At 32.8% G+C, this 26,497-nt stretch overlaps 3 protein-coding genes across 3 annotated transcripts; 2 read left to right on the top strand and 1 right to left on the bottom strand.

The window, feature by feature from the left end:
• Positions 1–4,485: 4,485 nt before the first annotated feature.
• On the top strand, positions 4,486–10,000 carry LOC114173576 (filament-like plant protein 7). The gene is made up of 6 exons (XM_028058061.2): positions 4,486–4,789; positions 5,823–5,945; positions 6,291–6,435; positions 6,516–8,979; positions 9,099–9,150; positions 9,436–10,000. The coding sequence occupies exons 2-6, from the start codon at positions 5,853–5,855 to the stop codon at positions 9,907–9,909; spliced, it is 3,228 nt and encodes a 1,075-aa protein (XP_027913862.2). The 5' UTR covers positions 4,486–4,789; positions 5,823–5,852; the 3' UTR covers positions 9,910–10,000.
• A 1,292-nt stretch (positions 10,001–11,292) lies between these two features.
• On the bottom strand, positions 11,293–13,671 carry LOC114173086 (protein IN CHLOROPLAST ATPASE BIOGENESIS, chloroplastic-like). The gene is made up of 11 exons (XM_028057308.2): positions 13,494–13,671; positions 13,330–13,413; positions 13,072–13,146; positions 12,950–12,992; positions 12,811–12,868; positions 12,534–12,701; positions 12,399–12,461; positions 12,216–12,310; positions 12,043–12,124; positions 11,805–11,915; positions 11,293–11,673 (listed from the first exon to the last, which is right to left on the bottom strand). Exons 1-11 carry the CDS (start codon positions 13,615–13,617, stop codon positions 11,533–11,535), a joined length of 1,044 nt encoding a protein of 347 aa, XP_027913109.1. The 5' UTR covers positions 13,618–13,671; the 3' UTR covers positions 11,293–11,532.
• A 2,321-nt stretch (positions 13,672–15,992) lies between these two features.
• CLF (SET domain-containing protein) lies at positions 15,993–25,818 on the top strand. Its single transcript, XM_028058649.2, has 18 exons — positions 15,993–16,343; positions 16,871–16,972; positions 17,060–17,385; positions 18,098–18,259; positions 18,943–19,027; positions 19,146–19,301; positions 19,387–19,434; positions 19,511–19,582; positions 19,655–20,002; positions 20,146–20,336; positions 22,362–22,497; positions 22,593–22,816; positions 23,321–23,452; positions 24,458–24,548; positions 24,870–24,917; positions 24,995–25,123; positions 25,227–25,304; positions 25,400–25,818. Exons 1-18 carry the CDS (start codon positions 16,281–16,283, stop codon positions 25,589–25,591), a joined length of 2,583 nt encoding a protein of 860 aa, XP_027914450.1. The 5' UTR covers positions 15,993–16,280; the 3' UTR covers positions 25,592–25,818.
• Positions 25,819–26,497: the final 679 nt, after the last annotated feature.

Here is a 26,497-nt window from a genome sequence, read left to right as displayed (position 1 = left end):
TGTAAAAACATTTCAACCCAATTCGATCTGAACCCGTGATGAACCAGTTTGATTCGCAGATTCTAATCCATTTTCACAGCTATAAGTAATTGTGACAGTTTTAACGATGTGAACTAACTTCAACCGCATAAAGTGAGATGGTTAAGGTTTGATTGATGATATGAATACGTTAACATATGTCTATATGATTATGATTTCTCATCGCATTCCGTTTGAGCTCGGTGATTACGTAAATGCTTTCACCAATAATGGTAATTTGAAGAGAAAAAAATATCCTAATTTGAAGAGGGTTTGTGATCAATCATTGGTGTTTGACACTTTTGGTGAGTGGGGAAGCAAAAGGAGAGGGAAATGGGAACCTACTTTTTCCAAAACAAGGAAAAAAAATTGTGGTGAATGAATAAATCTATATTGTGTTTGTTGTCACCAAGTTTTCTCTCGATTGGGTTTGCAACAAGTTGGTGTTCCAACTCAAACTTTTTACCGATTATTGAATTGTGGTGTCGGTTGTCACGGTCGTGTTCTTTTTGCTAAGCTAAGCATGATGAGTGCAAGGCTCAGCCAAAATAGTGACCACAATTTTATGCCTAATTTTTATTTTCAGATTACACAATTATTTTGAACAAAAATATTCATGAGAGCGGAGATGGAAAAAGTATGGAATTGTAAGAAAATTTGTCAACAAAAAGAGGCCCAAAAGTTAACCTAGGCCCAAATTGGCCCTAAAGCCCGGTAAATTTAACTTTTTTTTTAATAAATCAGTATTGTTTTAGGTAAAAAAAAAACAACTTGCTTAGTGTGTAATAAACGAATATTCAATTGTGTAAAAGAATATTTAGCTCAATTAAAATATATAAAATTTTTTAAAGTCTTAATAATAAAACATGATGCTAGTTTTTTAGGGAGATACAAGAAAATCTCGGCAACAATATACTATGAAGAAACTTATAATAAATTATCATGAAAATTTTAACCTAAAAGGTTAGGATAATAATTTTGTAAGGATTTTTTTGATTGTATATTCTTGTCCTTATAAATACTTATTTTATATAAAACTTGAAGTCACGTATGAAGGATTCTATTCTATTGATTGTGCTTTGAATAAACCTTCAAGTGATATGAAGTGTGTACAACCACGTACTTGCCACGTTTTCAATTTTCTTACCCACACCTGTTTGTCAATTTGATAACAAAGCTAAATTACAGCTTTTAAAAGAAAAAATAATACTTAATTAAAAAAAATTAAATTAGTAAAAGAAAATATACTATTAAATCTAAGTTTAATGTTTTTTAATAATTTTGATACATATTTTCTAAAATATCAAACATTTAGCTTAAGATTTTTAAATGTTGTTTTGTAAATCATAGATTTCTTTTCTTTCAATTTTAAATAAAAAATAATTGAAACAGTTCAGAATTTGAATTTTTAATAATCAAATTCTTAACTACTAAAATAAACCATGCTATGTGGATAATTATTTGACACATGATATTTAAGGGAAAAAAATATGTTATTTTAGAATCAAAATTCGCATTTAAATTTGAAGAGTTAAAACAACACTATACGTCCAAAAAAGAATCAATAAATGAATCCATTAACATAGACAATAATGAGACAGAAAAAAACAACGAATTGTGGGCTATGGCAAAGCTTTATTCAACAAAAGTGTGGGCCTCTCTAGAGCCCAATTTTTCTGACACCTGTATTAAATAAGAAAACTACTGAACTACATTAATTTAAAGTTGCAACAACGTCATTCAACTATTCTGTATTATTGCTGCAGAGTATAACCCAAAAATAAACAAAATAATAGTTCAGGTATTGTAACTTTTTTTTAGAAAAAAAATAAAATTAAAACTGTGATTTTTTGGTTTGAAGATTTTTAGAAAATAAAGTTTGTAAATAACTCAGATTTGATTCAAGGAATCTGCACAATATTTTTAAAATTATAAAAGTAAATGCAATCCATAATTTATATAGTGATTAGAAATGGAAAAAAAATATTAATGTATATAGTTAGTTAATTGAATGTGAAATACACACGATAAGAAGCATGATTCTATAACTTGCTCTAAGTTTTCAATGTTCTGAATTTCTGCAGAAGAGGATCTGTTCCTGAAGAAAACATGGTGGCACATTCTCTTTTTCTTTTGGCCCCAGATGTAGTTTAGGACCACAAATGAACTTCATAATTCTTCAGAAAAAATTATAATAGGTATAACCATAATTTTATAAATGAGTTTTGTAAACTTAAATTACACTTAAAGTTCAATTCTCAGTATGAAACTTAATTTAATAATATTTATTAAACAAATGATTTTATTTTATAATATTAAGTTAATCATATAACTTTACTTCTCAGCATATGATAATATCACTCAAAAGTTTATATTAACTTTTATGAATTATTTCACACACCTTTATATGTTACACCAGAAAAAGATATGGAAACAGATGCTACTTTACTGTTTGCTTTTTGTAAAATATATAATAATTGTGATATAAAGAGAAGTTCGATCGAGTTAATTGAATCCTACTCACCAGTTATTTAGTTTATAAATTTAGTTTATAAAAGAACTTCCAAGAAAATAAAAGGTTAGTTATTGAGAACCAAAAATGGTTAGTTAAAGAACTTCCAAAAAAGTTGGTATTTCATGCAAATTCAAAAGTAAGATATCAGCAATGAGTTAGAAAATACATATAAGAACTCTTTTGTCCTCGTGATGATTTTGGTGATAAAGGAAACATGTCGCAAATTGAAAATGGTTTTTCTTAACCTCAAAGAAAACTGAATAGAAACAGAGAAAACACAGAGAAAACACACCAACCATGTAAAGCTGTTTGGCCATAAAACCTTAAGTAATATTTTACAAACCAGACAGGTTACAATACTGAGTTTTCACAACTAAATATTCTTTATAAACATTAATCTAAGTATTTTATTTTTGAAAAATGACGTTATGAGTTCTATTTTTTGACTTTTATCATTTACTCTTAACTTGGTATAAATCATTGATCAATGCATTACTCTTTTTTTTATTTAAAAAAATCAATGATTCACGTTAAATAATATAAAAAGAAAAATAGAAATCATAATATCATTTTTCTTTATTTTTTTTAGACTTTACTAAACACTCACCGATAATTATAACATGCAGAGGAAAGGTAATCAAAACCTATATGATTAATAACAATGGCAATGGATGTAAATAATCCTCTTGAAAGTTAAAATTTTGAAAAGAAAAGAAAAAAAATAGTCGTTAGAGAGAGTGTTTGCAACGGAGAAAAATTTAAATTTGAATATCGAAGTTTAATTGTGACATTGAATATGTATTTTCTTTTTCAGTTAGATAATCAAAGTCTTGAAGTACTTTCATGGCTGTTGTCTGCGAAGTTGGTGAAAGATGGTTTCAAAGTACTTTCTTTCTTGTGTTTAACATATCCAATTTTTGTTGTCTATTAACATATAAGAACAATTTTCAAGATGACATTAATTAAATATTTTTTGGGGAATTTCAGGTACCTGAATTCTTAATCTTCTTCCAAGGTGGTCACGAGCAAGGTTTTGGTTTTTGTCATTTGCGAGGATCACACTTATCACCTAAGGAAACAACCATGCACCTATTTTTGTTTCATTTCCCCGTGACCATTTTTTCAATTAGAAAAAGACACCAATGAAAAGGTTAGGAAAAAACGTCAAAATCAATATTTATCAACTCAGTAAAGAAATAACATAAACAAGAAGTCAGTAAATAATCCAAAATAAAAAAAAATATATTTCTTTATTTGTTTGCATTTAACGCAACAACATGAACATACAGAAAATGGTGAACATAACACGAAGTTTTTCCTACTTCATTATAGAAAAATAATGAGGAGATAAAATAGAGCACACTTAAATTAAGTAACAAGAGAAAAAAAAAAGTAGGGTTGATGAAATTAAGTTTAGAGGAAGCAAAGAGGGGACAAAATGAACAATAATAGGAGGAAGTTGAAACTTGTAAGGATGGAGAAAAGAGTACATCAAATAACTTAAATCTATTCCACGTACCAAGCCTACATTTAAATTATGAAATTTTGCTTTATCCTTACCAAAAATTAACATGCAATAGTAAACATAATGTGTTTTTTTCTTCTATGTTGTGATGCTAACAAAATGTTAATATAACTCTTTTGTATTATCATACCCGTATTTTTTTTTATCAAATATTACACATCAAATTAATTGATGGATCAAAATTAGCAATACGTGTAAAACAAGATTGTTTAAGTGGAGCAAAATTAATCACATTGGTGCATTTTTTATAGAGAAGAAAAATTTTTAATTTTGACATGCATGTAATTTGATTTTTCTTTCGTTCTGAAATGGGTTAATCTTAAAACACATGTTTCCAATAATTTTTACAATCAAAATTTGCATCCATGGCATTGGCAGTGTCTTTTTTCAGTTTGACTTTTAGTCCAGCAAGGAACACTTTACTGTCTTTTCACTTCTTTCTTTTCCCTTTCCTGCAACCAAACTCCCCTCTTTTTTCTCTCTTTAAGGTTGGAACCGTGGTACCCTCTCGTCGGTGAAAAATCAAACATTGCACGTTATCATATGATGTTTGTGTCTGTTCCTTTAACCTTCTCAACTCCCATTTCCTTAATCTCCACTTCTATCCATTTTTCCTGTCCCGTGAATTGTCCGTGCCAGAGTTGAATCTCCTCGCCATTGGGTCTCAGATGTTCTTCTTTTGTCTTGGATGATCCACGTACCAGCAAAGCCTCGCACTTCATTCTTAAGAGGTCAGAAACCAAAGCTCACACCTTTCATCATTATGTTCTTCTTATATTGTACCATCATTTGATTCTGTTCTTTTAAAGAACCTTTTTTTTTTTTACTTAAATTTAAGAGGAATAATTTTTTAGCTTTCGGGCTTTCTGCTGAAAGAGGTTTATAGTGTTTTTTTATATATATAAATATTGATGCGTGGAGATTTATATTTATTTAGTGATGTATGTAATATACCTCTTTTGTGGTAACGGCCATTGCATCCTCTGCAGACACGCGATGACAGTACTCTCTCATGGTTAATTTCTGTTGTATACTTGATGGATATATTCTGCTTAGGTTAGAAATGAAATGAACAGCCCATCAACCAGTTCGTGAATCAGTTTATTAACAGTGCTTCAATTAGCTCAGAATTTTGAGTTATTTGTGAAATCAACCTAGTTTAAGCTTTTACAATTGGCTCATTAGTCCATAGGCTGATTCATATATAGTAATGTAGTGTCTCAGACAAATGAATATGTTAATTGCAATGTTTTTTATTTAGTATATATTAGCATTCCTTTTTCTTTTTGGTCTCATCAAGGGGATGTTCGGTTTGAGGTCTCTCAGATGTTAACTTGCGTCAATGTGAAGCTGTTCTGTTGCTTCTGCATCATTTGCACATTTGGATATTATGACTTGCCGATTAATTGCGTCTCAGATATCATTCTAAAGAATCACTAAATCATTTTTAATTAGCGTTATACAGTTTTTAACCCAAATGATTGAGCTTTAAGTTAAAGCTCAGTTAATTGTTGCATTTACCTTGATAGGCTTAGCTCATATGATTTCCAATCCTGGCTATGGCTGAGCCATTCTTGCATCCTTTTATAGCATGGCATCAGTGATGAAATATTGAAATAGTGTTTGTGAATGAACGCGAGCTATTATCGAAAAATAGTGAAAAGTGTGCATCATAAGTTACATTGTTGTGATTTATTTCTTGTTAGCTCATCCTTCCAGTTTGACTAAAGTAGCATACTTCCCCTAACCGAAATCTTCATTCAGGCTTCTCACATTCGAAGCCTTCTTATCGTTATGGAGCATAAGTCTTGGCTTTGGGGGAAAAAATCCACACAGAAGACAATAGCAACTGACAAAACAAATCTCACCTCAAAAGAGAATGGAGAGGTAATTTAGTTGTCTCACATCAAATGTTTCAGTTCTCATTCTACACACACACACACATATATTTTGCAGTTCTCATAAATGCCATCGAAAATTTATGTTCATGTATACATTAAGACGGCTGCTATAGTTTTCCTTCCCCTTCAATGTCTCACATCTTAAGAGTACTAGTTAGTAAAAGTATTAATCCAGAAGGGCTTTTTTCCTGTGCCCTTGATCTTGAAATATTTTGTAATTGCAAAATGGACAAATAATTGTTTATATATGCATTTGTTAGAAACCTAGGTTTTTCCTCCCTATAATTTTGTGAAATATAACTTAATTAGTATTTTTGCCTTGCGATTTTAGGTACAGGAACCTGTAAGTGATAAAGAAAAATTGGAGAAAGACTTAAAAAGATTAAATGATAAGCTTGCTTTTACACTTTCTGAATGTGCTGCTAAAGATGAGCAGCTGAAGAAACAAACAAAAATTGTTCAAGAAGCAGTGGCAGGTAATGTTGATGCATTTGAACAACAATAATGATAGATTATTTCTTAGAATAATTTTACCAGTCTCTCATTAAATTTGAAGGATGGGAGAAGGCGGAAGCTGAAATATTATCTATGAAGCAACATCTTGATGAATCTATACGGCAGCAATTAGTTTATGAAGAAAGAGCGGCACAGTTGGATGGTGCTCTGAAGGAATGTATGCAACAGTTACGTTTTGTTAGAGAAGAGAAAGAGCAAAGGATGCATGATGCTGTAATGAAAGTTTCTAAAGAATTTGAAGTAGCACACACAGTTTTGGAGGAGAAGCTATCAGAGAGCAGTAAAGGGCTTGCTAAATTTGGGGTTGAAAATTCTCGTCTTAGTAAATCTATTGTGGCTAAAGAAAAATTGATTGAAGATTTGAAAAGAGAATTGGCTCATGCAGAGGATGATCATAATGCATTGATGATTAGATTAGAGTCCATGGAGAGAGATAATGCTTCCCTGAAGTACGAAACTCAAGTACTTGAAAAGGAACTTGATATCCGGAATGAGGAAAGAGAATTTAATCGTAGAACAGCTGATGCTTCTCATAAGCAGCATTTACAGAGTGTTAAAAAAATTGCCAAGTTAGAATCAGAATGTCAGAGGCTGCGTGTTCTGGTTCAAAAACGATTGCCAAGTCAAGCTTCCTTGGCAAAAATGAAAAACGAATTTGAAATGTTGGAACAGGATTCACTTGAAATGAGAAGGAAAAACTTGAACTCAACCAGTTTAGTGGTTGAATCTGCACTTGAAAGTTCTGAGACTGCCATTAGAAGAACCACTGCATTGACCGAGCAACTGAATGCAGTGGAAGAAGAAAACAAGGCATTGAAAGAATCACTAAATAGGAAAATAAATGAAGTCAAATTCTCAAGAGCAATGCTTGCTCGCACGGCTTCTAAACTGATGCGACTTGAGTCGGAGATTGAATCTAGAGGCCATGTAACCTTGGAGCAGACTAGAAGTAATCTTGCAATTCGAGATTTATCTTTGTCATCAATGTCTGATATTGGCAGTGATGACAAGGTTAGCTGTGCTGACTCCTGGGCTTCTGCATTGATTTCGGAATTGGAGCACTTTAGAAGTATACGGCAGAAGGAATCATTATCATGCAAAAATGTTGGACCCTCAGATTTAAGCCTTATGGATGACTTCCTTGAAATGGAAAAATTAGCAGTGGTCTCTGTTGAAAATGCCACTGAAATTTCACAAGCTTCTGTAGAAGAAAATAATGAAATAGATGGCTTCTCAGAGACTAGACCGAACGAGATTAGCTCTGGAGTAAAAGGTAAGGAGATTATTCCTGTGTCTGATCATTTGTCAGAGTTCTCCATTTCAAATCAGGAATCATGTTCTAATGACATGTTAAAGGGTGATATTCCTGGCTGGCTTCTGGAAGTAGTTAAAATGATAATGGATCAAAACTGTGCCACTCATAAGAACCTCGATGACATACGTGAGGATATTAGACTGGCTTTGAGCTATCTAAAAAGTACAGATCAATATACGTTTGATTCAAGCAAAGGCTCAGGTCACTTTGATGGATCTAAGCCTCTCCATTTTAGTAAGCACACTTCATGGGAACCTTTGAATAATTCTGGGCAAGAAGATCTGTGTGGTACTGATGCTCAGATTTTATCAATAAAGGGAACTAAACAGCAATCTCAAAGGGATATGGGCCAGTCAATAGGTAAGATAATTGAGCTTATTGAAGGGATTAGCATGCCTGCTGAGGATTTTGATAATTCAGATTCTTTGTACCAAAGAGAAAATATATGTACACGCAAGAGTCAAGGAATGCCTACTGGCTACATGGTCCGTGTTTTCCAGTGGAAAACATCTGAACTTAGTAGTGTCCTACAGCAATTTCTCCATGTGTGTTACGATTTACTCAATAACAGGGCCGATCATGAAAAATTTGCCACAGAACTGACCACAGCTTTGGATTGGATTATGAATCACTGCTTTTCAATTCAGGATGTTTCTAGTATGAGGGATGACATTAAAAAACAATTTGATTGGGATGAGACACTAAGTGAAATCGAAGCTGAAACAGGGATGTCTGCAGATGCATTTAAGTTGCATCTTACTAGGGAACAGTTATCATGTTTGCCTCCTCTAACTAATTCAGATTGTCATGGTGTTCCAACTGAAGAGATGCCATATGTTGACAAGGAAGAAATTAAAAATATTGAAGATAAAGTAATCAGTTCTGAATCTGAGAAGGAAGCCTTGGAAGGGATGCTCCAATCAGCTACAAATCAACTTCAGGAATCAGAGAAGACTGTTGGCAGCTTGAGATTGGAGTTAGAAACTGTGAAAGAATTGAATCGAATGCTAGAAGATCAAGTACAAAATCATGCATTCATAAATGAAGATCTTGAGACCCAGCTTACAGAAACAGAACTACAAGAGGCTAATCACAGGGTTTTAGCATTAGAAGTGGAACTGGAGAGCAAAAACCAATATTGTGAAGAATTAGAGACCAAATGTGTTGAACTTCAGCTCCAGTTTGAAAGGTATTCATGATCTAATCTTACAATACTTGTTTGTTACTATATGTATGATTTTCAAACATTTAGTTTTTAATCTCTTATTTGAAGATTGGCTCACTCACATATCAAATTTATCATCACAGCATGACAAAGAAAGACAAGGACATTAATCAGAAGGATGAGCCACTACAAACTGTAAGCTCTTCTCAATCACATTTTATTCCTGTTTGACCTACACTCAATGGCTCATACATTAATTAGATCACTATCTTATATGGTATTATGGAAGATTTAATAAATTTGAAGCACTATCATCCAGATATAGATTTGATATTGAATAATATATAGTTCTTCAAAATATGGAAGATTTGACCTAACTTGGATTTTAAAGCTAAATTGGAAGTTCCCAAATTGGAGGATGATGAACAGCTTACTTCTTCAGTTCATTGATTTGTTTTTATATCTATCCGGCACCTGCAGGACTGGGAGATTACCGCCGCGTCGGAAAAGTTGGCAGAGTGTCAAGAAACCATTCTTAACCTTGGGAAGCAGTTGAAGGCATTAGCTGCACCAAAGGATGTCTCTCTTTTTGACAATGCCATTGCCTCCCAACGTCGTACAGTCACAAACACGAATTCTGTCCCCCCGAAAGAAATGAAAGTGAAAAATCGATCTTCTCTGTTTGATCAGATGGTGGCAGATGATGATACTAAATCAAATGTAAATGCTATCACAGCAAGTGAAAGAAGCTCCAGTCCCACCAGCATTCCTAGTTTCAAACAGCCCCTGGAAAAGATTTTACTTTTGAATGGACTTAAAGGCCAGGAAGACAGTGCTAGTGTTAATTCTTTGGCCATCGTACCTACCAAGAAATCTGGTGGTCGAAGTTTTTGGAGAAGGCTATTTGGGAGAAAAAAATCCAAAAAGAAGACACAGTTTTCGTTGAACACATGAAAAACATTTGTAGTGCTGTTATAGTAATTCCTGAGACAGGGGAACAATTACATCTTTGCGATATTTCTAATGGAGTGATGTTTGTTGTCTTTGTTCTTGGCTCTTTTGTTTATACGACTGAAAATTAACTGCTGAAGGTTTCAAGTTATTGGATGCATGAAACAGTTGTTGTGGCATATACACTTACCAGGTTTTGTGGGCTCGTGTCAACCATGCTAGTTTTGTGTAACTTTTTCTTTTACGTGTTGGGCTAGAGTGAGTTGTAACAAATTGGGTGTTGTATGTAAATTTTATGGATGAAATAATTACCAAAATCATGTATGGAAGACAAGTTCCTTAGTGTCCATCTGGTTTGTACAAGCACGGGTATACTCGTCTAGGACGAGTTTGTATCAAATTTAAGTTCGAATGAATTTTATTTCGTAAATTGAATTTGCAAAAGTAGCTATTGATTTTCTTCAATTTGAAGCTGAGTTTAAGATAAAATTCAACTTACAATTGGATCAACAAAAATATTCCATTGAGAATGAGTTTTTTTTTTTTAATAAAAACTCTCAATATTTTCAAAATAGTAAGAAACTCATTTGAAATGATCTACAACAACAACAAAAAAAAAGTCGTGGGATCAACAAGAAATTATTTAAGATCTTAAAAATATATCTACCATTAGAGAAAAATTGAAAGAAATTTAAGAGATTTTATATTTTACTTGGCATTGAAAAACTTACCAAAAATAGTACCAAATTTATAAAATAAAATCTTAAATTAAAGATGCTTTAATATAGTTTTTTTGACTTCATGTTGATGCACCTTTTACTAAACACCATTCTTAAAACATACATTACCTATTTTAACTAAACTCGTGTTTCATGTCTTTTGGCATAGAAGAGATGTGTATCAAGACGTAAAAGTTAAATTTAAAAGGTATCCATCCAATCTCTTATAATTGAACACTTAATATTTTTATATTAATTTTATTCATAATATTATAAATTAATGAATTATTAAAAGAAATAAAGACTATTTACACTAACAATTTATTCCTGTTACTATTCATAACAAGGATAAATTAAAACTTCTGTACTTTCCTCCGATACTTCAATACAAATACATTATCTTATACCCATATGCATAAATCGTGTGCTGTTTAGCTTGGACCAGAAGATGAAAATAAAGTTCAAGCGAGTAATCACATGAATTACAAGTTACTACTGGCACTGATGTAGGCCTTGATTAGCTTCAACACTAATTTGCTTGGCCAATCTGCAATAACATGATGAGTATTGATTGTAGGAGTATATTGATTGTAGGAGTAGGGAGTGCAAATAATCAAACGATATACGTATATGTTTGCGAGAGAGAACAAAGGCTGAGCCAAGTGGATTAGGAATGTAAAAATGTCATCTATTTTTGCATGTATAGAATGAAACAAAAACAAACAACCATCTTAGGAATTCAGGTTAAATGGACTGACTGCAACGAAACTTAAGGAAACAATATCAAAACCTGCGGAATAAATCGTATAATTTTCCTCTAATTATTTTCAAAACTTCATACGAAGCACTGGACATGCCATAATGGACATGCACTGATGCATGTAAGAAAGAAAATCAGTTAATTAAATCAATCTCTATAAAGTATAAATTTGGCAACATCTGGAAGTCCTGCTTCCTCGTAACATTTGGCTATCCGCTCTAAGTAGCCATCCCATTCTCCCTCTACAGAAGCTAAATCCAACAAGAAAGCGGCTTCGTCTAGCACAACCTGCAGTTGATTTGAAGATAAAAGCAAGATGAAGATGAATACCAGCAAACACCCCAACCAAGAATGTTTGATGCTATAGACTTTAATTAGATATTCGAATTAAATTAATAAATATTCGCACTATATTGCACCTGTGCCGGGGCCTTTCCTTTTTTAAGATCTTCTTGCCTTCCCTCTTCAGTCACCTTCTCCTTAATGTACTCAATTTGCTCATCATCCCATTGTGCTATATTAGCTACGTCCTAAACAAAAATGAATACGATAAACGAAACACAAAAGGGTAACACAGAAAAGTACGTAAAGAAAGAAAAGAGATATGGCACAAACTTACAGTTAAACCAGAAAACCAAATTGATGATCATTTCATACCTCATACTTGCAACCCAGAGTCCACCACGGTGATTTCAAAGCTCCCCTAGCAGCATCTTTAGCTTCTACTTTACGCCCAACCCTGTAGAAAATTAGTAAAATAAAGGCAGCAGTAAGCTCAGTTTTCCCATCTTGACCAACTGGAAGAAGTATCAGAAAATGTTTACACCAACCTCAGCAAAACCTCCGCATTGAACGCAAAAGGTCGTGCAAATCCTGGAAAATGCTCCTTCTTGGTATAAAATTCTCCAGTTACTAATGCTGAAACCTTCCCACACAAAGACATACTCAACATGTATAAACTTATATGAATGGCTAATAATTGAGTGGCACACCAAAATGGAAAGGAGTCTTACATGATCTCCTTCCTCAAAATGCCGCATCACTTTGCGCTCTATGATATCTGGAAATATGCCGACCTGAAAACAAGTTAGGGTCAAGCATGATTTTCCAAGAAAGGTCAAAACCACTGTCTAAAATCTTGTAAATACCTTTTTCAAAAGATAGACATCAAGGTTAGAAATTCCAGACTCCGAAAAATCACCCGTTCTGTAAAGTTTCTTCCCAGCATCACCCGAAGCATTAAATACGGCTTCATTTCTCTCTTGACTGTTCTTTGCATCTTCCTCAACTATCACTCGGTGTATAAATTGGTCTACCTGTAAATTGAAAATAGACAATTGAAATTGATTCCCATTTAATCAACATAACAGTGTAGTAAAACAAAACATGGTGATGCAGTGAAATGACCAAGCACACCCCACTTACAGTCTTAGCCAAAAGCCATACTCCATGTTTTCTTACTTCCACCACTGGCATTTCCATCCTGCAGGTGTTTGTTCATAACCATTAGATGATTCGAACAGTGCTAAGTAAACAACGGCAGAGAACAGTCATGAAGCCTTACTCGGGTGGAGCCGTGGGCCACCGCAGCAGTGCAGTCACATTACCTACCAAGAAAGTAGTCACAAACAGTGCTGAACTTGAAAATTTGTCACAGTAGATAACTGGTTAACCCTAAACCCATACCAGAATTATTTTTTGTCAGTGGAATAGCAAGAGGTATTAATCCTTGCCTGGCACCGGGTGAGACAATAGTTTCACCTGTTAAATACAAAAGCATAACAAAAATAAAACCTAATTCAATTACTAAAATCATTCCTCAGAGAAAGAAATTCAAACCACATGTCTACCAAATTATTAATGTGCTACAGGTTCAAGTACAACGACACAAAATAAAGACTAACGATTATCCTAAACTTCAGATTCATGAAGGAATTCATTTACCTCTGGTTTTCAAAATATTTAGGAGATGTGAAAGATGTTGAGGAGGCTGAGTCGCAGCCACATCCTTCACGAAAGAAACGTGGTCTACGGAGGAAGAATGAAAATGATAAATGAAAAATAAAGAGCAAAAAACGGTTTAAAGGATAAGAAGATAAATGCATTACCAGAAATGGAGGAGTAGGAGGAAGAAGAACAAACGCGGAGGGAAACTCTGCGGCGGCGGAGAAGCAGAGGCACGACGCTGCCACGTGGAGCTCCGCCGTATAAAACCACGCCGCCGATCTTCATTATCTATTCGCCTCATTTGCTCCCACTCTCCCTCCTTTTATCTATTTTTCTTTTTTTTTAATCTCGGAAAAAACATTGCCACATAAAAGGAAAGGTAAGTTATGGTCTTTCATCCAAAACAAAACCACAATTATCTTACGCGATAATAATATTATTAATAATGTAAAATAGTATTTTTTTTTACAATAATTAATTTGCAAGTTTTATAGTAATTATCTTAACATGATATACGAAAACCCAAAAATTGTGTAAAAAATATATAAACTAGTAATAATTATAGATCAGGTAAAGTAACTATTGGTTTCACGGTTCAAATGTCTGTTCCCAAATAAATAAAAAAAAAAAGTTAATGATGAAATTGACTTTGTTTTGTGAGAGTGAAGAATGATGATAGTGCTTCTGTTTCCTACAATGGCAGAACAAAGAAGGTGACTCATGGTTGTTGAGAGAGGACAAGGAAAGGATGTGATACAGAAATGGTAGCGACAAAATAATGAAAGTGGTTACCATGATAACATGACCCTGAATCAAATGATGTACTTTTGGAGAAAGAAAGAAAATCAAAGGATGAAAAAATGAAACAGAAAAGATGTAATGAACTATTTGGTCTAAATTTTCATTATAAATGCTGAAAATAAGAAAAATAAAATGTATGAACTAAAATTAGTTTTTATAAACTATTTTGTAATATTTTTTATATATGTTTTTGAATTTTTATTTTTAATTTGTATAAATTAACTTTAATTCATACAGAAATCCATTTAAAGAAGCTTGTGAAAAAATTATCTAAACATGTTTTAAATAAGTGACATCACTTGGGATATATATATATATAGAGAGAGAGAGAATTAAATGAAGATAAAATATACCTGCCTATAACTAATAATAGAAAATGCAAAATAGAATAATATAACTAAACAAAAGAATAGGATTCAAGAAGAATAAAGTTGATTCAATAGTTTTCAGTATTCGAGATAAACTTAATCTTTGTTGCACAGATTCTGAGATACAACAAATGGCATCACTGGTTCATTGGACATCAATTGACGTTTCCAATTACAGGGAAAAAAAAGAATGGGAATTAAATTGTTTGTTTGATGGATAAAAATGAAAAAAAATAGCTACGATATTATTTGTTATTGACATTATTTTATTTATTATTACAAAATCGTTTATTGTTTATTCAATTTTAATCAAATAAATATTATTAACTTTTATGACTAATAATTATAAAAATAATTGTATCATTAATATTGCTATTGTTGTTTTAATACGCAGAAAAAAAAATTGAATACTAGATTATTTTTATCAAGCATCAAAACGTAATATCGAGATAACATTATATATCTAATTAACTAACAGCTTAAAATAATATTAAGTATAAGTTTTGTCCATATATTTTTATTATCAAATATGAAAAATACTTTTTTTTAAACTGATTTGTTTTTAATCAATAATTTCAAATACAAATTATTAGTAGGCAATTTCATTAACTTGATAACATGTTCATTTTTGTTAATAATACGGGCGCACAGCTTTCACAACTTTCTTGTGAAAATTTTGTGTAATTTATTTGATTTTGTTTATTTTCGATGATAAATTTGAGGAAGAATTAAATAATTTATTTAAGAGGATGTAGAAAAAATTATATTAATGTTTATTTTGAGGAATAAAGAGATAGAAATGAATATATTGAAATGAAAAATTGATTTCACCAATGTTCTATCAGTGTATTAGTCCCTCAACATCATTTTCCATCTCCACTTTCATTATCACCTACAAATCAGAAACAAGTCTGAACATAAAAAATATAAGACACCTTAGTAAAAACACTCACCATTTATTTATCCTGACATCCCCTCCCACAACTAATATAACTCATTTCTCAAATCAACTCTTTGAAACATATACAAATCCACCCAAGGAGCACATAAAATACTCCATTCTATATGTTTAAGTAATAAACTGATTGAAATAAACATAATATTAAGAATGTCATTTTTTTCAGTTATTCTTAATATAAAGAAATATTTAAATAGATATAATATAATATTTTTTATTTGTTTTGGTAAACTCAAAACATTATTAGAGGTCAGAGATTATTTTCCTTCAAGATATTGAGATTTATTTATTCAATAAATTCATTTTTAAAGTACTGAATTTTATCTTCAACCGTTAATAAAAAGTATTTCCTTAAACCTTAATATTCGCAACTGAACTTTGAAAACGGGAAACAAGGATAAGAATATTTTAAGTTGTTAGTAGCAACAACAACCGAAGAAAAGAAATCTAGGGAAGGAAATTAGCGCAGGGATAAGAGCGTGGTTTGTTGATTTCCACAGTGCATATAAATTCAAAATCGCGTTCCCCCCATTCCAGTCACTTCCCCAACAAACAAAATACGGAAAAAAATAAAACTAAAAACAAATAAGAAAAGGTGTCGTGAAAAGCGACGGAAAAAAACTGAAAGCATTTCCCTAATTTTGTTTTTTAAAGGATTTTGAGCATGACTTAGGGTTTCAACTTTCAACTCGCCCCGCCAATTCCAGTCCTCAAACTCAAAATCCTTAACCATCGGCAATCCCTCCTGCATGATTCGGATCTCGATCCGATTCCCATTTCCGAATCGGCTCCGATAAGCTTCGCCACCATTGCCTCCGTCAATGGCGTCGAAGCCTTCGCCTTCGCCCTCGTCTTCCAGATCGGAGCTTATCATCGATCCTTCCGTACTCTTTCTCTATCTCTTACAATGCATTCATTAACTCGTCCTTGCCCAAACTCGTGCTTGTTGACTTGATTCCGCTTCCGATTATTTTATTTATTTTATTTCCAGTTTTGCTTCGATCTGGTTTTAATTATGTTTTTAATTTGTGTCTCCCTATCGTTTCGTTTTTAACCTATTGATGTCGTTTCAATATAAAGCAACTATGCTACATAACTTTTGGGGTAAATGCTTCCTAAAGTAGACTGAAACTGGAGATGTAACTGCATTATATATTTAATAGGCTATTCGAGATGCACTTTGGTTTTCCAGCATTTAGGGAAGCTTATCGAGCATTTATGACTTTCCCGGTTCTTTTGGTTACCGGAGATTATGGTTGTTTTGAGCTGGAGTCTGTGTGCATTGGTTGTGTTATGTCAGATGAATTATTCCCTGCAATAACTACACGCTGGCTTTGACTGGGGAATTTATTTTGATTTTTCTTTTGTAACGTAGCTGTAAGTGTTATATGGTGTTATCGTTTCAATGCAGGGTGAGAAAGTGGACGCTGTGAGTCAGACTGTTAAAGATGTGTTGCCGGTTATTGATTCTTTAAAGAAACAAGTTGCTGTGGAACGGATTGTTTATGTAAAGGTGTAATAGCTGAGCTTATGGCTGTAATTAGTTGTGATTTTGATTAAACCTTGTTCTTTTTTCTCATAATGTGCGTTTGCATATCAGAATAGAATAGAGGAAAACAGACAGAAGCTGGTTGGTGTCACAAATCATGTCTGCAAAATGGCAATCGAGAGAAGGAACGGCAGCGTTGCTGATTCTAACAAAAGTCTAGACCTGCTTACAAAGAGGCAAAAAGATGCAATTGACATGCACAATGGTGTTCATGCAAGTAATGGTGATGTAGAGAGCAATGGCTATCATGAGGATAGCCACGGTTCTACAGCAGTTCTTCTAGGCTCTAACGTTGCTGTTAAGAATGCTGTTCGTCCTATCAAATTACCTGAAATAAAAAAATTGCCTCCTTATACTACATGGATCTTTCTGGATAGGTTTGTTTTGTCTTAATCTCTGTTTTTCTTTCTTGTTTATAACACCTCCAGTGCTGTATGTCGCTTTATGTTAGGTTGCACTACCCACTATTATCATAGGTTCAGTGTTGCAAAGATTAGGATGTTGCAGTTGACGATTCAACAAAAAACAAATTAGGATCATGAATGAGTTGTGTTGTGCGAAAAAAAACCCCATTAAGAATAGTAGATTGGATGAAGTATAGTTCTATAGTAGAGGAGAGCCAAGGAAAACTATAGGTAAAAGAAATCATTGAAAAGGTCCTAGATCTAAATGTACTTTCTGGGAATTTGGTTCATGATAAGAAATATTGCTTTCGTTGAATTCATATAGCTGACTTCACCAAGTGGATAAAAGCTTTGGTTGTTACTTCGCTGTTTACCTGTCATTGTTGTGATTTTTAACTAATGGTTAGTTCTGGGATAACCTGAATTATGACTCATTGCCACCTGTTTGCAAATCTAATCCATGTCTTAGGTGAACGTATCATAATAACTGAAAGAAATAAAAGGCAGAGAAAAAACGGTCATTTTTTTTGTTTATCTTTTCATGTAGTCCCTAATTTTTCCTGTTTCTGTATCAGTTTTCTCCTTTTTAAGTAATTTAATTTCTATATAACTTTTTTTTTTCTGTTATTGATGTTAAAATGGGATCTTTTGAAGATATATTTTACTTGTGTCCCTTCTGGTACAGAAATCAAAGAATGACTGAGGATCAATCAGTTGTAGGCCGAAGACGAATTTATTATGATCAAAATGGCGGAGAAGCACTTATATGCAGTGACAGTGAGGAAGAAATTATGGAGGATGAAGAGGAGAAAAGAGAATTCATAGAATCAGAAGATTATATACTTCGGTTGGTATAGCTTAGTAAACTATAATTGGTTGCTTGCTTTCACTGTCTTTTTTTCCTGGTAGATATTTTCTGTTTGGATGTAATAAAGTTTCAATGTGTGCCTGACTGTGTTGTATCAAGTTCACCAGGTTAAGTTTTTAGAGTAGGAAGTAGTGTGTCCATTTTGTTGTCTCTCCCCCTCGCTTTTTTATTTCTGTCTTTTAGTGTAATTCAGAAGTTATTGTTTTATGTTGTCATCTGTTGACTGTCTGTGTTACATAGGTTTACTCTTTTGTGAGTATTTTTCATTGGAGCATTGGTGGCAATATCTTTCAGTTATTTTCTTATTATTATATTTCCTACGTACAGAGAATAAAATCAAAGAAGATATTTGGTTAAATGTATAACTTAATTCTTCAGTGGAAAAAAGAAACTAAGAAACTAGTGCATACACTTTTTGTATTGACAGAAAAATTATATGCTTGCTTAACCTGTCAAATAAACTTGTTAATCCCACTAAGCTAATAAACTCTGCAGTTACTTTGCCACCCTTCTGCTGTGATTTTGTTTTTGGTGAAGCCTTTTTTGGTCATGTTTGCATGCTGCTTGAATTTCATGTTGCATATGTAATATTTAGATATTGTTTTTCTTGTGTTGCATGACACAGTTTTGTGGATTTCATAGTGTCTGATTTGATTTTACAGCATGACTGTCAAAGAATTCGGTTTAACTGACATCGTTATGGAGTCATTGGCTCAGTGCTTTTCTAGAAACACTAATGAAATTAAGGTATATTTTTATCATTCGTTGAAAACTGGTCGTAGTGTAAGCTTTCGTCCAGGCTGTTTCCCATTTGCTTTGTGCTGGCTTTACAGAGATATGAAACACCATCAAACATCTTATACAGGCAAGGTATGAAGCTCTTAGTATTCAAGACAATGCTGATGGGTCTTCCAAGGCTGTAGATTCTGGAGAGAATTCTCAGAGTGGCAATTCTTTTCTGGAAAAGGATCTTGAAGCCGCTCTTGACTCTTTTGACAACCTCTTTTGTCGACGATGTCTCGTGAGTTATTTTTCCCATGAAGGCACTGTATAGTTGCATCATCTTTCTCTAAATATCTCATTGGTTGCTGCATTCTTCTTTGCAGGTTTTTGATTGTAGATTACATGGATGTTCACAGGATCTTGTCTTCCCTGTAAGTTCTATTTATTGGCTACTTTGATGAAGTTGTGTACAGTTTCTATTTGAGTTATGACCGGGTACTTTAACAGGCTGAGAAGCAACCTATATGGATCCCTCCTGATAGTGAAAATGCACCCTGTGGGCCAAATTGTTTCCGATCGGTATGCATTTTAGTTCTTAGGGATCTGTTTATAATTTATTTAGCAACTAAATCTGCTTAAACCTTGATTTAGGTGCTTAAGTCAGAAAGATTTGCCAAAACATCTTCTGCCCAGGCTGATGGTGAAGATAAGTGCTCTGGTGGTGTTTTATCTCGGAAAAAGTCTTCTGCTAAAAAGCGGTTAAAAGGAAGCCAAAGTGAAAGTGCTTCATCTAACGCAAAGAACATATCTGAGAGTAGTGACTCAGAAAATGGTCCTGGACGAGATGCTGCTTCAGCATCTCACTCAGCTCCTCCTAAATCTAAACCTGTGGGGAAAGCTGGAATTGGTAAGAGGAACAGTAAGCGAGTGGCAGAACGAGTCTTAGTATGCATGCAGAAAAGGCAGAAGAAACCAATAGTTTCTGATTCCGATTCCATTGTAAGTGGTGTTTGTTGCTTATGCTACTTTATTTATAACCAATATAAAGAAGAAACAATTATTTATCACATAAATGTGTCAAATTACTTTTGCATGGCAAGATCTAGGAAGAATGTACTCATAATAAGCTGTAAATAACGCAGAGTGAAGCTCTTGAGCGCTCATCAAATGATATGGTCGCTGATCAACATGCTATGAGCAGTGAAGACAACACAAGGAAAGAAGATTCTGTAGACGACAATGTTTGTAAACAAGAAATCACAGACAATAAATCTTGGAAAGCTCTTGAAAAGGGGCTTTTAGAGAAAGGCATGGAGATTTTTGGTAGAAACAGGTCAGCATATGTTTGGATTAGGGATGCTTGTCTTAATTTTTCTTTATTAAATATAAATATATAATATGATGCAAAGCATGAATGCTGTTATTAGTGCTAATATGAATATAAGAGTATGACCTCTTTTTCAATTGTGGAAATGAAATTAATCTTGTTTTCAGTCAACTTCATGGGGAATAGGTTGGTTCAATTTTGTAGTATTGCGTCAAATTGTTTATTTGGTCGGGCTCAAAATGTGCAATTCACTTGGTCGGTAGGTTTTATATTTTTTTTAATTTTATTTTTGAAACAAATCTCGATGTCATTCCTTGGCTACTTGAAACATACATAAGCCTCTTAGTAATATATTTTTATTTATCAACTATCAAAGCCATAGATTTTAAAACGAAAACTGAATGATCCACAAGGTTGTTTGAGGCTTACTACTTAACTAAACCCACACGATGTATGGGGAACAGCTTTTATGAGGGAACTTAATTATTATGAATTATAAATAGTTCACATATAGACACCTATTATGAAAAACAAAGACTCAGGTTCATATTCATGGCCAACATGTTTTTAAAACATGTTATGATTTAGGATTGTGTTAGGCTAAAGGCTTATATCCATTAAAACATCAAGTAAAAATAGAAAAATCCCTTATCTAATGCTTAATTTTTTTTTTTGTAGAAGATATTTTGAATCTGGATTTTTTAAGTCTAGAAATTTTGCTTAATGAGAGTTTGATATCATAAAGTTTATCAAGCGTATAATCAATATCCTTTGTGCTTGGTATTTATTGGAATATGGTGTTAATATAAAGAAACTTAGAAATAATACTATCTACCAAAAGGTTTGAAATGTTGTTTATAAAGAGTGAAGTAATAACAAAAAATGCAACAATAGCAATGTCATTTGGTTTCCTAAAAAACATACTCAGAAGTGGTAACAAAGGATAATGTACTACCTCTGTTTCTAAATATAAAACACATAACTTGTTTCCACATGTAAAGGATGTTGTTAATTTAGTAACATTAAATTTGTATTTGTCCAAAATTAAAAAAATTGTAATATTTGTATTCTGTGTAATTAATTAAATTGCACTAGTAATCTCCTCCAATCCTCCTAGGAGAGAGAATGATTTGGCTTATTACTAATTTATAGTATTTATTGTAAAGTAATTAGGAGTATTTTGGTAAAAATAATTAATGCAAGAGACAACTTGGAAATAATCTTGTAAAAGCAAACTAACAAATTTTTAAAGTGTCATCTTGCGCATAAGGATTGAAGTAGTATTAAGTGTTCGTGTAAGAATAATGTAGTTTATATTACTTTTTGAGTGAAAGATGCTTTTGTGTTGTATTTATATGTAACTCATATTTTTCTCTCTCTTCCCTTTAGCTCTGTTGTAAGCCACTGATCTATATAGTGTATTCAAAATAACGTTGTCAGCATCTTTTATGTGTAAATGTCAAGTATCAGTGAGAAACTATTTTAAGTAATTATCATTAAAATTTATATATTTATTATATTACCATCTTTTTTGCGTATTCTAATATTACCTAGTTGTTACACTGACCAAACTATTCATTAATAATTTGTAAATAAATCTCATTCCTCAATATGTTGTTTGTATGTTAAAGAAACCTCTAGTTTCGTCATGCACCTAAAACCTTCCATCGAATTTTGAAACAAAAGTTCTGGTAGAACCTACAAATTTGTTTGCAACTGTTCTAAATTTGTTTTTAATGTACAATTAAATTTATTAAAACTTGGAAGATAAAAATAAGTGGAAACTAGTTGTGACATAAGCTAATGACAAAATGATGTTTAAAGAGTAGATATGGTTTCAAATCAAGATCAAACTTCTTATTTAGAGAATGTGGTTAGGGTCTACTTTATTTTAGTGAATGCAGTTTCAATTGTATCACTTTGCCCACTCGTGTCTTGTTTGATCCTTGCTCTTGTTTGAATTTGTGATTATTTTTAGGCATATATACTGTCAATGGCCCACTAAGTTACAATTTTTGCTTTTTACTGCAGTTGCTTAATAGCTAGGAATCTCTTAAATGGTCTAAGGACTTGTTGGGATGTTTTCCAATACATAAATTGTGAAGAAGGAAAGATGTCCGGTCCTCCTGGGGATGTTGCAAATTCCCTTTTGGAGGGCTATTCCAAGGTTGATTTATAGTGCAATTATATTGTACTTTTTTCTTTGGTCTTTTTAACTTTCAAACAGTGCTTAACGAAGCCTTTTGTTGTTGTAAAATTAAGGGTAATAATGAAGTGAGAAGAAGATCTAGGTTTTTACGTAGAAGAGGAAGAGTTCGTCGATTGAAGTACACATGGAAATCCGCTGCTTATCATTCCATCAGGAAAAGGATTACAGAGAGAAAGGATCAACCCTGCCGACAGTATAATCCATGCGGCTGCCAATCAGCTTGTGGAAAGCAGTGTCCCTGTCTTCTTAATGGAACCTGCTGTGAGAAGTACTGTGGGTAAGCTTTTGACTTTGCTGCATATAACCTTGATTAAAGACAGGCGTGCAGAGTTGTAATGTTTTGCTTAATTTTGGCATTTCTCACCAGCTAAACAACTTCTTAGAAGGTTTGTTAGGTTGTTATGGAAATATATTCCCCAGTATCTTTATTTCCATGAAAATGACCTTTCCCCATTTTGAAATGTTTCTATTCTGTTAGGAGGTGGCTATTTGATATTTCCATGAGAATGAAAGTTATTGCCTATAATGACTACCTGTTTCCACTAGATTCTTCTCTCTTTTTTATTTTTAATCTTCAAATAAAATAAATTTTATTTTTTAATGTTCATGGAATATGGTTCTTGTGAATACAGAATGATACTGTGAAACAAAATCCACCTAGGAGTTATTGTACTTATAGTTTATATGGATATTTTATTCTAACATTCCTACCTGCCAGCATGTGTGCCCAACACGTTAATTTCTTTGATGATTCCTTTTTTCTTCTCGTTTTTATATCAAGGTGCCCCAAGAGCTGCAAGAACCGGTTTCGTGGTTGTCATTGTGCTAAGAGTCAATGCCGAAGTCGTCAATGTCCATGCTTTGCCGCTGATAGGGAATGTGATCCAGATGTCTGTAGGAATTGTTGGGTCAGGTGAGATTTACTTGTTCATGGTTGTGTATGTGTAGCATTGCCCTGTGTCATCTGTAAGATTCATACCTTTTTCTTTTAAATGATAATAGGTCTTATCATATTTGAGGTGGATGGTATGATTTCTCATATTCATTGAAAGTAATTATTCTTTTTCAAAAAAATGTAATTATTGACTTAAGGGTATGAAAAAAAGAAAATAAGTTGGGATGATTATTGATGATTGGGATGATTCAAATATGATATATGCTTTTTATTATTAACTTTGTTATCGTGGTTAAAAAAGAGCAGTGTGTGGTAATATTCTCACACGCGCACACATATATAATGGATATATCAATCCTTAAGTTTGATTTTTATAGAAAGAATTTTGAGGTGATGTGCCCCTGTATCTGTTAGCTTCCTTCCTAATATTTATTTGATTGTGTGTTGATCCATGAGAATGACTTTATGTGCATATTTAAGAATGTAATATTCCAGGTTTAGTACAAGATATATACATATGCTGCTTAGTATTCCTAGAAATCTATATTACAAGTTTCTCCTCCCTTTTCCATGTAAAAGGGCGAGAATCCTTATTCGCATGGGAATAAAACCTGTCCCCTTCTTTTTTATTTTAACATTTTCATTTTTGAAATAAATAAATTTAAAAATATTCCAAGGAATGATAAGTATTTATCTAATATTTTTTATGGTAATAGTATTCCATGGAAAATCAAATTTAATCCAAGAAACAAATAACTCCTGAGATTTCTTGGAGCTGCCTCATCATTGTAAACTTGGTCATAATTTGACCCATTGATTTGATTGTTTCATCAGCAATGTTCAAACAGATGTCTGTTTTAGTTCTCACACAATGAAGGATCTGAATAAATTATCTGGCTTTTAGGAAAAGATTTGGTTCTGTTTTCATGGCTTCTCTGCCTTTCTTAAGTACTTATAATATATACTACTACATGATTTGATTGTCACCATTCCTTTTGCTATGTGGGTCAATTATGGTTGCAGTTGTGGAGATGGTACTCTTGGGATTCCTAGCCAAAGAGGGGACAATTATGAATGTAGAAACATGAAGCTTCTTCTCAAACAGCAGCAAAGGGTAATTTTCTTTCACTCACTGCCTTTTTCTATTTTAAATTTTACACATGTATTAAGATTTGTTTGCTCTCTTTGCTGCATATTCTTCTATCAAAATAACAGGGTCTTATTTATCAAGATTGAGAGAAGTGGATGGAATCATATTTATAGTAGACATTAATCTTAGATTACTAGAGTGATTTTGCATGAACATTGGTCTATCCCATATAGTATTCTTTGTTCTCAATCAATTTCGTGCCTGTTATTTTGTTTTGCTAATTATACTCTATTTTTTTTTTTTTACATTTGCTGTGATTGCAACTAATATGTAATATGCTCATAGGTTCTTCTTGGAAGGTCTGATGTATCAGGCTGGGGAGCCTTCTTAAAGGTATTCATCTGTAAATAAATTATCTTGTTTGAGCACTTGTAGTTTTCCTTTTCCTAACTCATCTTTTCACTCTCCAGAATAGTGTTGGTAAACATGAATACCTTGGAGAGTATACAGGAGAGTTGATTTCTCATCGGGAAGCAGACAAGCGAGGAAAGATATATGACCGTGAAAATTCATCTTTTCTCTTTAATTTGAATGACCAGGCAAGCTTTTACATATATCTATCTGTTGTGATGACAAGTTCTCCATCTTACATTAATCATGCCTGTATCAAACATAGGATGAACCACATATTGTTTTATGCAGTTCGTTCTTGATGCTTACCGAAAGGGTGATAAATTGAAGTTTGCGAACCATTCGCCCGATCCAAATTGCTATGCAAAGGTATTTCTTAGTTCTGACTCTTATTTATTGTGTTGATTATGGAGCTCTAGGGTTACAGTGTCATTCACAATCTGTATAAATGCTTAAACTGGCAGGTTATTATGGTTGCTGGAGACCATAGGGTAGGCATTTTTGCGAAGGAACGGATTTGCGCAGGGGAGGAACTGTTCTATGATTATCGTTATGAGCCTGATAGGGCCCCTGCCTGGGCTCGGAAGCCTGAGGCATCTGGATCCAAAAAAGAGGACGGGGCTCCTTCAAGTGGTCGTGCAAAGAAGCTTGCTTAATGTTGTTTAAAAATCAATTCTTTGTCATTCTTTCACACGTAGGGGAAAGCAATCTCATTGGTAGCGGAAAGAAGTATTTTTTTGAGCTTTTTGTTCGTAGCAAGGACATGCAATTGTTGCTGCATAGGTAACATTTAAACAATTCATTTTAGTTTCAACCTGCTGTATTCGCCATTCCTAACGGAAATTATCAGCTTAATCAAAATTTCATGCTATTCTTTCCCGAAGCGGAATGTGCCAATGCAAAGCAGAACACCTCAAGTTTATTTATCATTTACAGTTCTTACTACTACTGATAGATTCAGTCGTTGAAATTAGCAAAATATTATTTAAATTTTACTAGTTCAATCTCTAATGGTATAAATGTTCTATGATAAAATGACTTTAGACACAAGAAAAAAGTTTTGGAAGGTAACTTTAGTTTACAATAAGTACAACACACACGTACATCTTTCAGTTCACAATAAGATTAAATGATGTGGACTTAGCTAAAAAATATTCAAATTAATTTAAAACTCAATTAAGTTTAATTTTATAATATGAATGTTAGGCTATTTTCATGCTTTCATTGGTGAATAATCATTATTGATTTACAGTGGTGCGATACGAGTAGACTGAAATAATATTAAATTATTGAATTGTTTTTGGTACCATATAAAAGCTGATTCATTGGATTATTAGTTTGTTAATAAATATTTACTAGTTAATGTACTTGTAAATTGTTTTTATTCATGAAAGTTGTATTTTTAAATTTTGATAAACAATTTATTTATAAATAATACCTTGTTTTGAAAGCATCAGAATATATTTTCATAATACAATCTAGTTTACAAAACATGAATACATCCATTTTTAAATTAAAAATAAATCATATATTCATGCCGCAAATTTCACGACACAGCAAGG

This window comes from Vigna unguiculata, chromosome 2 (assembly GCF_037176805.1).
Source record: "Vigna unguiculata cultivar grain cowpea cultivar isolate G323 ecotype 2 chromosome 2, ASM3717680v1, whole genome shotgun sequence".
NCBI lineage: Eukaryota > Viridiplantae > Streptophyta > Magnoliopsida > Fabales > Fabaceae > Vigna > Vigna unguiculata.
Note: the sequence above shows the minus strand (reverse complement) of the source record. Positions and strands in the feature narration are given on the sequence as shown.